The following is a 14,871-nucleotide window of genomic DNA, read 5'->3' as shown; positions in this document are numbered from 1 at the left end:
GAACCTCAGTTACCATGTCTGTAAAAATGGAGACAAAAACATGTCTACCTGATAGAGTAGGTGTTCAATAAGTAAGTCAAAGAGTATAGTTCTGGGGATTTTCTTTCAGTGCTATCTGGAGACTTATGCCACTGTATACCCAAACCTGGATTGGGTGGTGCAAATGGGTAAGGGCTAGGCTACTAACCAAAAGTTGGCAGTTTGAAACCACCCAGAGATGCCTCAGAAGAAAGGGCTGGCAACCTGCTTCTGAAGGGTTGCAGCTCTGAAAACCCTATGGAGCACAGTTCTACTCTGACACACATGGGGTCACCATGAGTCAGAGATGACGAAACAGCAACTGTCTGGTTTTTGGTTCTGGACTGAATCGGGTAAGAAAAGGCACCAAGATGATGCACGGTCAAGAGACATCTCTGGAGTCTCTAAACAAGCCATCTGTGGCAGTGTTGATTTTTAAGACCGTAAAGAGACTATAGGCCAAGGTGTGGTTTGTTTACCTGGATTGTCCCCAGAGGGCCTGCCAGAGGGGTCTCCACAGCTTTAGTGTCTGCTGGGGATCCTGTGGAGCCCTGAGGGTCTTCACTTCGAGTCTGCTCTGGAGAAAGCCCATCGCTGCTGCTGTCCTCTTCAAAGGCAAATGCGTCTGCTGACTTGGAGAAGCTCACCTGGTTACCTGAGTGAGTGAAACCCAAGAGCTGTGTCAGTGGCTTAGGGAACATCAAAAGGCTTTGGAAAGGCTTCAGTGAGTCATGGTTTACTAGAAGCACACCTAGATCTCCTTGGATTTGTTTCAAGTTCAAAGTAAGAGTGCAGGTATGTTCGAAATTATTTAGTTTTTCATATATTTAATCCAAATGGGAGTTTGGACTTATAAAAATTTTATCCATTTCTTTGGCTTTTCTATGTGCTCTCAGCTGCTAAACAAAGGTTGAAGGTTCGAGTCTACCCAGAACACCTCAGAAGAAAGGACTGGTGATCTATTTCAGACAACTCAACCATTGAAAACCCTGCAGAGCCCAGTTCTACTCTGGTATACGTGGAGTCTCCATGAGTCGGGGTTGACGCTGTGGCAACTGGTAGTGATGTGAGCCTAATTTTTTCAATTGTTGAGTATCTACACAGCAAAACACACACCAATTCAACAGTTTCTACATGTACAATACAAACAAACAAACAAAAAAAGGAAACCCTGGTGGCGTAGTGGTTAAGTCCTATGGCTGCTAACCAAAAGGTTGGCAGTTTGAATCTGCCAGGTGCTCCTTGGAAACTCTATGGGGCAGTTCTACTCTGTCCTGTAGGGTCGCTATGACAATACAGTGGCATTATTTTTCAAATTTTGCAGCCATTTTCACCCTCCTTTTCCAATTTGATACTCCATTATTGACATGGACTCACTTCTCCCTAAGATTCCTACCTAACCTTTCAAGTGTTGGTGTTAACAATTTGATCTCAAATAGTAAGTTCTTTAAAAGAGCACAACACTCACCACAGATGTTCTTTACTAGTTAAGCTAGACTGTTTGGTTTAGAGAAGGCTTTGTGGAATGTTTCTGGTTTATGGTCTCAGGTTAAAGATGATCTCAGGGCAGTAGTTTCAGGGGTTCATCAGCCTCAGTGGTTCCAGAAAGTCTGGATGCCATGAGAATTGAAATTCTGTTCCACATTTCCCCCTTTGGATAAAATTTTTATTTAGAATCTTTTATCAAAATGTTCAATAATGATAGCCAGGCACCATCCAGTTCTTCTGATCTCATGTCAAGGAGGCAGTTGTTCACAGAGGCATTACCACACATTCCTTTCCTATTCCTGTTCCTGGCTCTTCTTTTTTCTCTGTGGCTCTAGGCAAATAGAGACCAATTGTTGTAACTTGGATGGCTGTTTGGAAACTTTAAGATCCCAGATACTATGGAACAAACTAGGAGGTAGAACAGAAGCACTAAACAAGTTATTAGGCCAATTAACTGGAGCATCCCATGAAACCATGACCGTAAAGGCCCAAACCACGAAGTGTTTTGTTGTTGTAAAAAGTTATATATATATATGTGTGTGTATGTGCATATATATAGTATTACACTGCATCTACCAACCCAACTTATTAGAGGTGTACAATTTAGTAACATCAGTTACACCAATCGCCTGTGCAGCTGTTAACCCTTAATCAGTGAGATTTTTCCATCACCATCAACAGACACTCAATGCTCTGCAAGCAACAACAACTCCCCTTTCCCCTCCCTCCCACCCCTGGTAACCGCTAATAAATTTGGGCCTCTGCCCTGTGGCAAAGTGGTTAAAGTACTTGGCTGCTACTCGAAAGGTTGGCGGTTCAAACCCACCAGCCACTCCATTGGAGAAAGCTGCTTCCATAAAGATTTACAGCCTTGGAAACGCTATGGGCAGTTCTACTCGGTCCTGTGGGATCAATATCAGTCAGAATCAACTTGACAGCAATGGGTTTGGCTTTTTGATTTTACATATTTGCCTATCCTTATCTTTTTATATAAGTGAGGTCATACCAAATTTGGGATACTACTCAGCCAGAAAGAGAAATGGAATCCTGATACACGCGACAACATGGATGGAGCTTGAGGACATTATGCTAAGTGAGATAAGTCACTCACAAAAGAACAAATACTGTATGTCATTGTGTGCCGTCAAGTCGATTCTGGTTCATGACCTCACTTATATAGAAAGGTAAGAACAGCAAATTACAGAGAGCAAAGTTAATTAGTGGTAAACCCGTGTGTCTTTGAACTAAATCAGGAGAGAAGGAGGGCAGAATCGAGGCTGCTGGACGCAGGCCGAAGCCAAAGGGGAATGGAGTAGGGGAATGTCACCATCTCCCTGGGGTTTCACCAGGAAAGGCACATTTGAGATGACAGCCTGCCACCTGCATCATCTTCAAATACAGAGCAGGGCACAGGGCACAGAATGTTTAGCAAACTTTACTAATAAGGGTAAGCTGGAACAGCTACTAAGTTCAAATCCCTAAATGTCAGAATTAGTCAATGTCACCAGAGTGTCCCAAAGCCCCATTCAACTAATGCATAATTGTTTATAAAAGCCATACATGTGTCTCAGAAACTTCGGCGTGATGCTTATTTTTTATTATTTGGACTTCCTTTTTATTCTCCATATCTTTGTGTCTGTTTTGGAAACCCTCAATCGCTTGCACATGGAGACTCCTGCTTAGCCGTCTGCGTGGTCTTTCTAGGGGAACGCAGAGATTGGCTTGGGGAGCAGGGTTATCTGTCCAGATGGGACTAGAATGACATCCTTATATGTCCCTTAAGTTTTTATTGCCAAATCTCATCTGGTTTGTTATCCAGCTGCACAGTACAAAATGTGCTGCAGCCACACGGCTCTTCTGACCTGAATCCAGGCAGTGCTCTTCCAAAGGAATTCAGGTATTATCAGGAAGTTTTCCAGCCTGAACTCTGCAATCACCCTGACAAGAACTTTGGACTCTGGCTTTGTGCAGATAAGAGAAAGAACCTCTCACAGCCGACTGGAAAGGCAGCAAAGAGCTGGAGTAATGGAACAAATGCGGTGTGAGGTTTGTCATCACTCCTGCCCCTGGCATCTGTCATGGACCCTCACTCTGACATCCAAGGGTCATATCAGGAAGAGGCCGGGCAAAGGTAGGGTGGGTGGAAACAACTGTTGCCCGCCCATCGGGCGGCCGGCTAATCTGGAGGGGCTTAGACACTAACATATCTGCTCCACGGATCCTAGAGGAGCTTATAAAAGCCATTATTGCTTCCTTTTTAATTTTTTAAAATTGTTGTAAAAACATCTATAGCACAACGTTTGCCATTTAATGAGTATAAGATACAAGCTTGTCATAAAAACCCAGACTGTATGAAAATGCCTAATGTACACAATAACCCCACTTCCTTCTGATGGCTTGTCTTCTCTTCTAGATATTTCTCTATGAATGTCACAGAAAATACACACACATTTTAAAAGTACTTCATACAGATAGGACTGGATGAAATATAATGTTCTGAAACATTTTTTGTTTGCTTTTACTCTGTGATGTTTCTGGGAGATCTTTCCAAGTGACAACACAGAGATCTTCAATTTTTTTTTTTTTTTTGATAGCGGCACAGAATTCCATCATATTGATGGGAAGTTTTTTTTGTTTCCCAACTTCTCCTTGCACTGTATTTTTTTAACTGTAAAAATTGAAATAAAAACAGTAGAGAAAATAATATAAAACATCTATTTACACATCACCTGAAGTGAACGAATGCATCGTATGTGTGTCAGCAGCGTGTTCAGCTTCCATTGCGGGAGTTCCTTTGGGTATTTGATAAATGCCAGCTTCTTCTCTGAGGCAGAGGTCACTCTTCTCCCTCTTCAGCACTCTGTCCCAAACACCTCCCTCTCTATTTTAAGAATGCAGAGTTAGCTCACACCCTTCCCTTCTCCTAGTCTCACCACAAAACCTAGGCTCTGCAAATAAGCCTCTCTTTGCCGTTTTCATCCAGTGTGAGAGAATTTATATACTCTTTTTTTCTTTCTTAGGAATGTCATCTGTCATTTGTGGCCTCCATGACTACGTTTTCACTGTCAACTCAACTCATAAACTTCTTTACTTTCGAAAATACATTTTCCTTGAAATTTTACATCCCACTTCTAATTGTGGAATTAAAGACTTTGTCCCTGTTAAAAGGATTACACGTATTATTGATAGCTAGGTAGGTTAGCTCGGCTGCTAACCAAAAGGTTGGCAGTTCGAATCCACCAGCCGCTCCTGGAAACCCTGTAGGGCAGTTCTACTCTGTCCTATAGGGTCCCTATGAGTTGGAATTGACTTGACGGCAGTGGGTTTTTTTTTGGTTTTAGGTAGGCATGGTGTGTGTGTGTGTTAATAAGCCTTTCCTACCCCAGAAATCACAGCATTCCATTGGGATCTGGGTGGCACATACTCTGAGCCAACACTGTTCACATTCTCAGAGAACCAGCATGTGACTGTGTTAGCCTCTTGGGTCAGCCATTCTTCTCTGCCCAAAGCAGCCTTCATTGGAGAACATCATTCTCATATTCCTTCCCCTTTCTGAGGTCCTTGGGAGGTGCAAATGATTTGCGCTCGACTATTACTAACCTAAATTTTGGTGGTTCAAACTCACCCAGCAGTACTGTGGAAGAAAGGCCTGGCACCCTACTTCTGTAAGCTCATAGCCAAGAAAATCCTACGAAGCAGTTCTACTGTAATACGTGGGGCCATCATGAGTTAAAATTGGCTTGATGACAACATTTCTGTTTGTTCCTTCAATCTAAAGGGGTGTGGATCTCCTCTGTGTGGTCTGATAGTTCACGTCACAAAGATTCACCTCTCCCTCCCCACCCACACTCATACAGAGCCTCACATACCAGGAGGAATTAACCAAATTGCAAAGTTATTCGATTGTTTTAACATGTGGTTAGACATGTTAAGAAGGGAGAAAGAGAATGGTCTCTCCTGTTACCCCTCAACAACTGCACTTTAATGCCTTCAAGTGATACCAAATGATAGTAATACAAGTTGGTATTAGTAGTTCACTTAACAGTGATAGCAGCCCCTGGGTGATGCAGATGCTTAACGCGGCTGGCTACTAACTGAAAGGTTAAAAGTTCAAGTCCACCCGGAGGAGTCTCAGAAGAAAGGCCTGGAGATATGCTTCCAAAAAATCAACCGCTGAAAACCCTGTGGAGCACAGTTCTACTCTGACACACATGGGGGTGCCCTAAGTCAGACTTGGCTTTTGATGGTGACTCGTGGTAATGGTGATAGCAATAGCAAAAATCATAAACATTTGTTTGCTCTCATAATGGTCCAGTAGTTGGGGTGGGGCCAAACTTTCTCATCCTCCTTTTGTAGATAAGAAAATTGCAAGGTTCTAAACATCCAGTTACTTAGTGATTGAGCTAAGAGTGCAGTCCCAGCATTGGGACTCAGCACCACCAGGCGGGGTGGGGGGTGCCAAATCACTTACCCTCCCTGGAAGCCACTGGTGACATATTATTTGGGGAGCACGTAAGTGAGACCTGCTAGGGTAGGTGGTATATACTGTGGTCTGCCAGAGGCACAAATCAGTCTTAGAAGAAATACAACCTGAACATTCCTTAGAGGCGAAGGTGGCGAGACTCTGACTTGTTTACTATGGATACAGTATCAGGAAAGACCAGTGGTTAGGAAAGCCCATCATGGTTGGTAAAGTATCAGGGAAAATGAGGGAAACCCTCCATGTGAGGGATTGACACAACAGCTGTGGTGCTGGACTTGGGCATGCCCTTGTGAGGATAAGACAGCACCGGGCAATGTTTTGTTCTCCTAGACGTAAGGCCACCGTGAGCTGGAGTCAACCGGACAGCATAGAAAATATCCCACGTCTCTTCTTTGTCTGCACACACCATATACTAAGGACATCTCCATATTCCACAAAATCTCTTACTTGAGGTTTTGAGATTTGAGGGTCTGAATGTAACGTCCTGACTGTGAGGAAAAAAGACTGCAGGAGATCTGGAAAGGCAGAGCACGATGGTTTGATTTGTGTCATCTCAGAAAAGGGCTGGAGTTATTGTGGACACCTTGCTGCTTCCACCAATATATCAGTACGCTCTTTCCGCTCCAACACCTGGCATTTGGTGGCCTCAGTACAAGACATTAGAATGATGTGGCCATAGGAAACGTCTAGAAGTAGCGTGTGGACTGGGGGGCACATTCCTCCTGGGCTCATTTCCAGCCCTCGCACATGAAGTAGAGGTAAGCTGAAGCCCAGTCAGGTAAGACACAGTGAAGTGACCTGAACCCACAAGGAAGGGTTGGCTCCACAGGTCGCAGTTGGAGGACATACTGAAGACCAGCAGGTTTGGAGACTGATGGGTGAATGGAGGAGGGAGGCCACAGTGTGGAGCTGATGTGGAGACTCCCGGAGGAGGTGTGACTGAGCCTCGAGTGACAGTTGTGTTGTGCAGAAAGGGTGGGGGCATTGGTGACAGTGGGCAGAGCGGGAGAGAAGTCAGAGTGACGGTTGACAGAGTTGGGGTGGGAGAGGGAGGGAGAAATTCTCTCGGCCGGGGTAGAGGGTCACTTTAGGGACCGCCCTGGAGACATGCAGTATCTACAAGTCCCCTTTATCAAGTGACATCAGCCATTTAAAGAGGCTCGCCTGGCTGGAAGCTGCGTAAGTCAGTGAGAGGAAGCCACGAAGACACGAAGACACGTAGCACAGCTGTTTGTGCTGAATTCACCAACAGGGTGAGCGCCGAGGCCCCAAATGAGACTCCTGACTAATGTCTAAAAAGAACCATGTGCACCCACAGACACTAAGGACCGCTTAGGGGCTGTTGAAGCCAAAAGATCCAGGCTCTCAGGCTCCTCCAATCACCACTACCTCACCCCTACAAGTGGTTTGGGTTTGTTACTGCCAGGGCAGAAGATGAAAGAAAGGGCAGAAAGCCCACACAGCTACACTCTCGGCTCAGCCCATATTGACATCACCAAGGGAAACAGCAGAGGGGTCCCGAGGGCAAATGGCTTCTCTTTGAGAGGTTGTATGTGGTTCAGTGGTAGAATTCTCGCCTTCTGTACTAGAGAGCTGTGATGCTGAACAGGTTTCTGCAGACCTTCCAGACTAAGATAGACTAGGAAGAAAGGCGTGGTGACCGACTTAGAAAATCAGCTAATGAAAGCCATATGGATCACAACAGCCAGTCCCCAGCGGATCACGTGGGTGGCAGGGGACCAGGCGGCGTTTCATTCTGCCGTGCGGTGCGTGAGGTGGCCATGAGTCGCGGGCTGACTGAATGCAGCTGACAGCGGACAACAACAATGGTGTGGTCAATAAGAACTCGGGTTCTGGAGCCAGACAGACTTGGGTTTGGTTCCTGGTTCTACCACTTGAATGGTAGTTTGACTGCTGGCAAGTTATTTAGTCTGAGCCTCAGTTTCCTCATCTATAAAATAGGGATAATAATAAATGCTCTCAGGGATTTGAAGATTAAAATCATGTAGTATATGAGAAGCAATGAGCACAGTCTTTGCCTGTGTATGCGTTCAGTACTCTAGAGATGCTATTATCATTACTGTCTTTGCTTTCGATTGGCAGTTTGAATCCAGCAGCCTCTTTGGAAACACTATGGGGCAGTTCTACTCTGTTCTATAGGGTCTCTGTGAGTTGGAATCCACTCCATGGCAACGGGTTTTTCTTTTTTACCTCACATTTGGAAACCCGGTGGCGTAGTAGTTAAGTGCTACAGCTGCTAACCAAAAGGTCAGCATTTTGAATCCTCCAGACGCTCCTTGGAAAATCTATGGGGCAATTCTACTCTGTCCTATAGGGTCACTATGAGTCAGAATTGACTCGATGGCAGCGGGTTCTACCTCAAATTTAATGTTATCAAAAACCACCGCCTAGGAGGCAGTTTGTCCCATGGTCAGCTTGCAAAGGTCAGTACAATTTCTAAGCCGGAAAAACGGGTTTGTCCTGAGGTGCTTATCCTGGGGAAGCAAAGACAGGCCTTCCCCGGGGCAAGAGGAGTGGCACTGAGAAGGCTGCCAACGGCTTCCTTTCCTTCCTGGTTCAAGCCAGGCTTGTGGAGACAGGGACAGAGGCCACCTTATCTGGCTGCTTCTGGAACAGCCGTCTGTGGGCTCCGCGTTGTGACCTGGGCCTCTGCTCCAATCTCCTCCTGCTCCAGGCTCGCTGGGAGCTGCTTCAGCGCGGTGCGCTGGTTATTCTCCCTGCAGACACACCAGGCAGTGTGATGACAAGGACCTGCTTTGGGAGGCCCTGACATCATCCTCCGGCTATGCCTGAGGCTGGCTCGGGTACTGGCCCCTTGGGGTTTTGGGCCTGGCGGCTCTGAGCCCCTCTCCCTCTTGGAAGTGATTAGCTGAATGAGTCAGTTGTACTTTCCTCTGCATAAACATTTAAAATTCCAAGATTAAAGCGAGATAATCCAAGTCCTAGTTACCTTTCTGCTGCGACCCACATGAAGGGCTGAAACCAGGAAGCAAAATGTTAAAACGGACCTTGCTTGCTTATCTCCTTGCAAGTTTGTGCAGTACAGGGCATGGGAACTCTTTTAATTCATGTACAGACCATCTGGTAACATTCTCCTGGAAGACAAGGAAACAAATCCATTTCCTAAGGAGAAAGTGACCGATGTGAAAGTAGCTATGATTTAAATATGGTTCTTGCCTAGAGATATTTGAATAAGCCTTAAGGTGTCTTGGAAACCCTGGATGGTGCAAACAATTAATGCACTTGATTCTAACTGAAAGACTGGAGGTTTGACTCCACCCTGAAGTGCCTCAGAAGAGGGGCCTGGTGATCTACTTCTGAAAAATCAGCCATTGAAAACTCTATGGATCACAGTTCTACTCTGACATACATGGGTCGCCATGAGTTGGGGTCGACTTGACAGCAACTAACAACAGCAGCAACAATGATGACTTTTCCACAGCCTCTCCAGGGTCGCAGGCTGCCCCTCAGGTTTCTAGGGACCTCACCCCAACCGTAGCCTCCACTTGGGCATGCCCTGCCCACCTCTCAGTGTGCATGAGATCCCTTCGGTAGGGGCCAAGCCTTTCACTTCACCTGGCAGGAAATGCAGAATGCAGCAAGACCCCACCTCATCTGTCAGCACCAGCTCCTCTCCTCCCACCCACTCCCACCTGCCCCCAAGTTATCAGCTCCCTGTTTCTGTTTTCCCCACTCCCTTCCCAGAACCTTCCTCAGAAAAGTATTTCTCATGTACGCCTGAGCATTTCTTTCTGCCAAGGATCATTTGCACTTGGAAAATGATTTCTCATTATGGCACAATAGGTTTTGTCCACCAAGGAGTTATGTCGAAGCAAATCTTTCCTTCTGACCTCCCCCCGTCTGACTTCTTGTGTTGTGAGCTACTGTTGAGTTGATCCTAACTCGTGATGACCCCACACACAAGGGAATGAGATGGTGCCCAGTCCTGTGCCATCCTCATGATCTGTTGCAGATTGGATTGTTGTGATCCTTAGGGTTTTCGATGGCTGGTTTTTGGAAGCAGATCACCACGCCTTTCTTCCTAGTCTGTCTTTTTCTGGAAGCTCCAGTGAAACCTGTTCTGCATCTGAGCAACACACAAGCCTCTACCGACAGATGGGTGGTGGCCGTACATGAGGCAGCATTGGCGGGGAATCAAACCTGGGTCTCCCACATGAAAGGAGTTCTACCACTGAACCACCGTCTGGCTTAGGGCCACGTTTATTGCCCATCTGCCTGAAGAAATGTATGAACAGAGAGTGTCAAGACTTCCAGGGTCTCTAATGAATGATGGGGTTCATAGGAAATATGAGCATTGTGCTATGAAGTCTGAGCTTGGGGCACAGGTGAGCAAAGACTGGTGTAGAATCTTCTGGAAATGTAAGTGAGATCCACGGATGGCTCCTTTCACTGACTTCTGGACCAACTCTGCTGTAGCAAAGATGTGGCTTTCCATGTTCAAGGGCCCTGGTGATAAACAGAACTAGTTTATCATGACAACGGGCTATGTGTTCCGAGTCCTAGATTAGATTTTTTAAAGGGTAGATGAAAGGTTAACTCAGGCACTCAGGTGGAAAGCCTGGCCCAGTCCAAGGAAAAAGTGAGGCCATTTCTGGAGGAGGAGCTTGTCTGTTGGAGCGGAGGAGCAGGATCCTTCTTGTTTGAACAGTTGGGAATGCGGCCTGCGTTCTGTTTTACTGGAGCCGAAGGCAGGCGTCTGGACAATTTACAGCTTCCTTGGTAGCTAAGGGGCACTCACGAGCCATGGAGGGAAGACAAGTGAAGAAAATACTAGAATAACCAGAAAGAGAATTAATAAGCTAGAAGTAGGCCCCAGGGGTCTCATGAAGGAGGAATCTTTATGTAATCATGAATTACTTATAAGCGGTATGAGGCCATACTAGACCCCAATATATATTTCTTATTCTCATACATACTCACACCCATGCAATACCATGCTTGTTGTATTCAGTATTCCGGCTGAATACCGTGTGGCTGTTAGTGATTTCCTACGAAGGGGAAACAGGAAATGAGGTGTATGTTCTGAGATGTAGCACAGACGGCCCAAGCTTCCTCTGGTGGAAGTCCAGTCAGAAAGCCCAGTATGCCTCCACATTGTGTCATCCTAGTCTGATGAGGCTATGATTCCTCCCGCTGGAATCTGTAACACTCTACCTGACTCAGAAAGTAGACCTGCAAGTTACAAGTAGTATAGCTGGCATTCTAAAGAAAGCAGGGCTTGTGGGAAAAGGCTCGATGAGGTCATTCAGCTGATTGGAAGGTGGGGTGGTTTCTGGGAGTAAAAAGAAAATCTCAGGCTGAGGAGAAGTTCTCTGTCAAAATGGCCTGCCCATTCCATTTTAGGATTGGAGAATAGTTGATCCTTAATAAAATTAAGAAGCAGGAGGCAATGGTGGTTTAGTGGTAGAATTCTCACCCTCCATGAAGGAGACCTGGGCTCAATTCACAAGCAATACAGCTCGGGTGCAGCCACTATTCGCCTGTCAGTGGAGGCATGTATGTTGTGATGATGCCGAGCAGGTTTCAGCAGAGCTTCCAGACCAAGATGAAAAGAAGAAAGTCCTGGCAATCTACTACCAAAGATCAGTCAGTGAGAACCCTAAGGATCACAGCAGCCTGATCCCATTGTGCACAGGGTCACCATGAGTTGGGGGTTGACTCGATGGCAGCTAACAACAGCAATAAAATTTAAAGAAAATACTGACTGAGCACTCAGTTCAGAACTTGGCAGAATCAATCATAGAAACACAGCTGCAGAGAGAACTAGAAAATGTAAACACATCTGGAAAGGCACGTGGCTAGAGGAGGGAAGATACACAGAGGCCAGGAAAATGATACACAGCACCACCACAACCCCAGTCACCACCTCAGCAAGGGGAGGCCATTTGGTCACAAGAAGTAGCAGCTGGAGGCGTGGGCCTGGATCATCAGCACAGCTGGAAGTGCTACTCAAAGTGAGGTCTCTACTGCTGGTCTCCAGGCAATGCCTCTGTCTTTATGACATTTCACACTATGGAGTCACCTTGTCCATGAAGCTCATGGGAATTGGACAGATTATCACAAAAGATGCTGACTACGTGTGTTGAGTAATAGGCGCTCCATTTCCCATTGTTGCTGGCCACTTCCGGACTTCCTTTGGATTAGATCCACCCATGTGCTCCACATGTTTCCCTAGACAGTCCTTCTCTTCATTCTTCACTGACTCCCTTGCCTCTATCTTAACTATTACTGCATACGAGAACCTCATCTTTAGCCCTCTTCTTTTTTTAACACATTTCCCTCTGGGCACTCCTGATTCTTAATACACGGCTTTATTTCTTCCTTTTAAAATTGCACTGGTCACTTTTTATAAAAATACATAATTTACTTGTTTATCATGTTTTCTTTATTGTCTATGTCTCCTCCACCAAAATACAAGCTCCATTAGAGCAGGAATGCTAGTATATTTTGTTCTCTGATGGATCTCAAACACCTAGAACTGTCTGGCACATAGAAGACAATAAATATTTGTTAAATGAAGAAATAAATGAATCAAACAGCAATCTTATCTAGTCTATCTGCTGAAATGACCATAAACGCTGAAGACTCCCAGGTTTATAGCTCTAGACTAGTTCTCTCTCCTGAACTCTGGACCTTAGAGCCCACTGTGTAATCACTCTCCATACATTTCTGTGGGTCCTTCAAAGTCAACAGCTCAAACAAGAATAACAAGAATTCATCATTTTTCCCAAATCTGCTTTTCCACTCATGTTCTCCATCTTGGTAAATGGTCCCTCCATTTTCCCAAGAGAGAAAGTTGGGTGTCATCTTTGCCTCTTCCCTTTACCTAAACCACTATGGTCTATTGCCCATGTAATCATGCCAAATCAGTGATCTCTCAGATCCTCTTTTTACTGTACCCACATCCATGACTCTTATTTAGGCTCTCACCAATGCTCATCGAGTAAGTCTCATAGTACCCTGTTGGCGCTTTGCCTCTATCTCGCCTTTCAATCCACTTTCCACCTTGCAGCCAGAGGGCTCTTTCTGCATGCAAAATCCCTCACCCTGCTCACAAAGACATGATTTTGGCCTCCCACTGGAAACTCTTCAATGGTTCTCCACTGCTTTGTTAATATATATATATATAAAATTATGTTTCCCCTCATTGGAGAGTCAAATGGTTATATTTGTTCCCATAAGACATGAGAGCTTCTCTGAAGTATGAACCTTTCTACTGCTTTTAAAATAAAATTTAGAGGGCTTTCAAGGCATGTAAGAGCCTTTATTATCTGACCGTTGGAATTCTCCATCCTTGTCCCTCAGCTCTATCCCTCTCCTTTCAGGACTCAGCTAAGAAGTCATGTCTTAGGATGTACCTTTGCACCTTTTGTCTGTCGGGGCCGTGGTGGTTCAGTGGTAGAATTCTCGTCTTGCCTGCAGGAGACATGGTTTCCATTCTCACCAACGCACCTCATGCTCAGGCCAATACCCGTCTGTCAGTGGGGGCTTGTGTGTTGCTAGGATGCTGAACAGGTTTCAGTGGAGCTTCCAGACTAAGATAGACTAGAAAGAAAGGCCTGGAGATCTACTTCTGAAAATCAGCAGTGAAAACCCTATGGATCACCACAGTCTGATCTACAATGGATCTTGGGGACGGCTCAGATCCAGCCAGCATTTTGTTCAGAAGCTGATTTGCCAGCTGCTACCAACAAGGAATGGCAGTTTTCTTCTTCCATGCCTCTTCTCTTGGTAAAGTGTAAACCCCTTGAGGTCAGAAATTCACTAATGTGTCTCTGATGCCTCGCTAATTCTTGATATAAATGATTTCATTTAATCCATCTTGCGACAGGCCCATGTGATATAGCCACTATTATTATCATTGCCATTTTACAGATGAGGAAATTAGCACAAGGAGACTGACTTTTCCCCAGGTACATAGCCAGAGAGTCACAGAGACCAGATTTAAAAACCAGGCTGCTGGGTCCCAAAGCTCACGCCTGTCAGTTCCATGTTTCAGTAGCCCTCGTAGTTACTGCTTTCTCTCCATCTCCACTGCCAGTTTACACCCTCCTGGCCCCTCAGCCTAATGGTTGCAGTCTTTTTAAACCATTCCCCCTGGCTCCATCCTCTCCCTCTGCCCATATAGCCTGTGCCTGTACCAGATCCTCCTGTTCAAAAGCCCTAAATGAAAGCAGGATGAAAGAGTAAAGAGAAAAGCAAAATTAGATGAATTTGAGAAAAGAAACCAAGAAAATTCATGAATAAATTCATCAACTGTTTCTTTTGAATAATCAATTATAAAGAACAACTTCTAGCTAGGAAGTGTAATAAAAAAAGAGAGGAAGGAGGGAGTGATGGAATATGCAAGTGTACAACATTGAGAATGAAAAATGGAGTATAACTCCAGGGTCAGAGAAGTTTAAAAAAATTGTAACCAAACAGCTGACCAGTTGCCGTTGACTCGATTCCAACTCACGGTGACCCCTTGTGTACTCCATAGGGTTTTCGATGGATAATTTTTTAAGGTAGATCACCAGGCCTTCTTCTGAGGTGTCTCTGGGTGAACTCGAACCACCAGCTTTTTGTTTAGTAGCCAAATGTCTTGACTGTTTGCACCACTGGGGACTCCCCCAAAATCGCAAGCCAATACTATATTCAACTTCATGTTAATAACTTAGAAATTCAGGATAATGAAAAGAGTTTTTAGAAAAATATAAATTGTACAAATTAACTTAAGGAGAGAACTTGATTATGCAAATAACCATGGACACAACTGAAGAAAAGCTATCAAAGAACTACTCCTAAGAAAGACACCGGGGCCCTATCCTTTTAATAAGCCATGTTTTAAAGGAACTGAT

At 45.1% G+C, this 14,871-nt stretch overlaps 1 protein-coding gene across 3 annotated transcripts in view; it reads right to left on the bottom strand.

Annotated features, from left to right (window-relative positions):
* The window catches only part of MYOCD (myocardin), a 122,548-nt gene that overhangs the window by 39,717 nt on the left and 67,960 nt on the right, over positions 1 to 14,871 (bottom strand). For all 3 annotated transcript variants that reach the window (XM_010596619.3, XM_010596620.3, XM_010596621.3), the window contains one exon: positions 498 to 673. In XM_010596619.3, the coding sequence (XP_010594921.1) occupies positions 498 to 673 (176 nt within the window). The remainder of the gene's footprint in view (positions 1 to 497; positions 674 to 14,871) is intronic.

Source organism: Loxodonta africana, chromosome 18 (assembly GCF_030014295.1).
Source record: "Loxodonta africana isolate mLoxAfr1 chromosome 18, mLoxAfr1.hap2, whole genome shotgun sequence".
Classification (NCBI taxonomy): domain Eukaryota; kingdom Metazoa; phylum Chordata; class Mammalia; order Proboscidea; family Elephantidae; genus Loxodonta; species Loxodonta africana.
The sequence above is the reverse complement of the archived record's forward strand: the minus strand, read 5'-3'. Positions and strand labels throughout refer to the sequence as shown.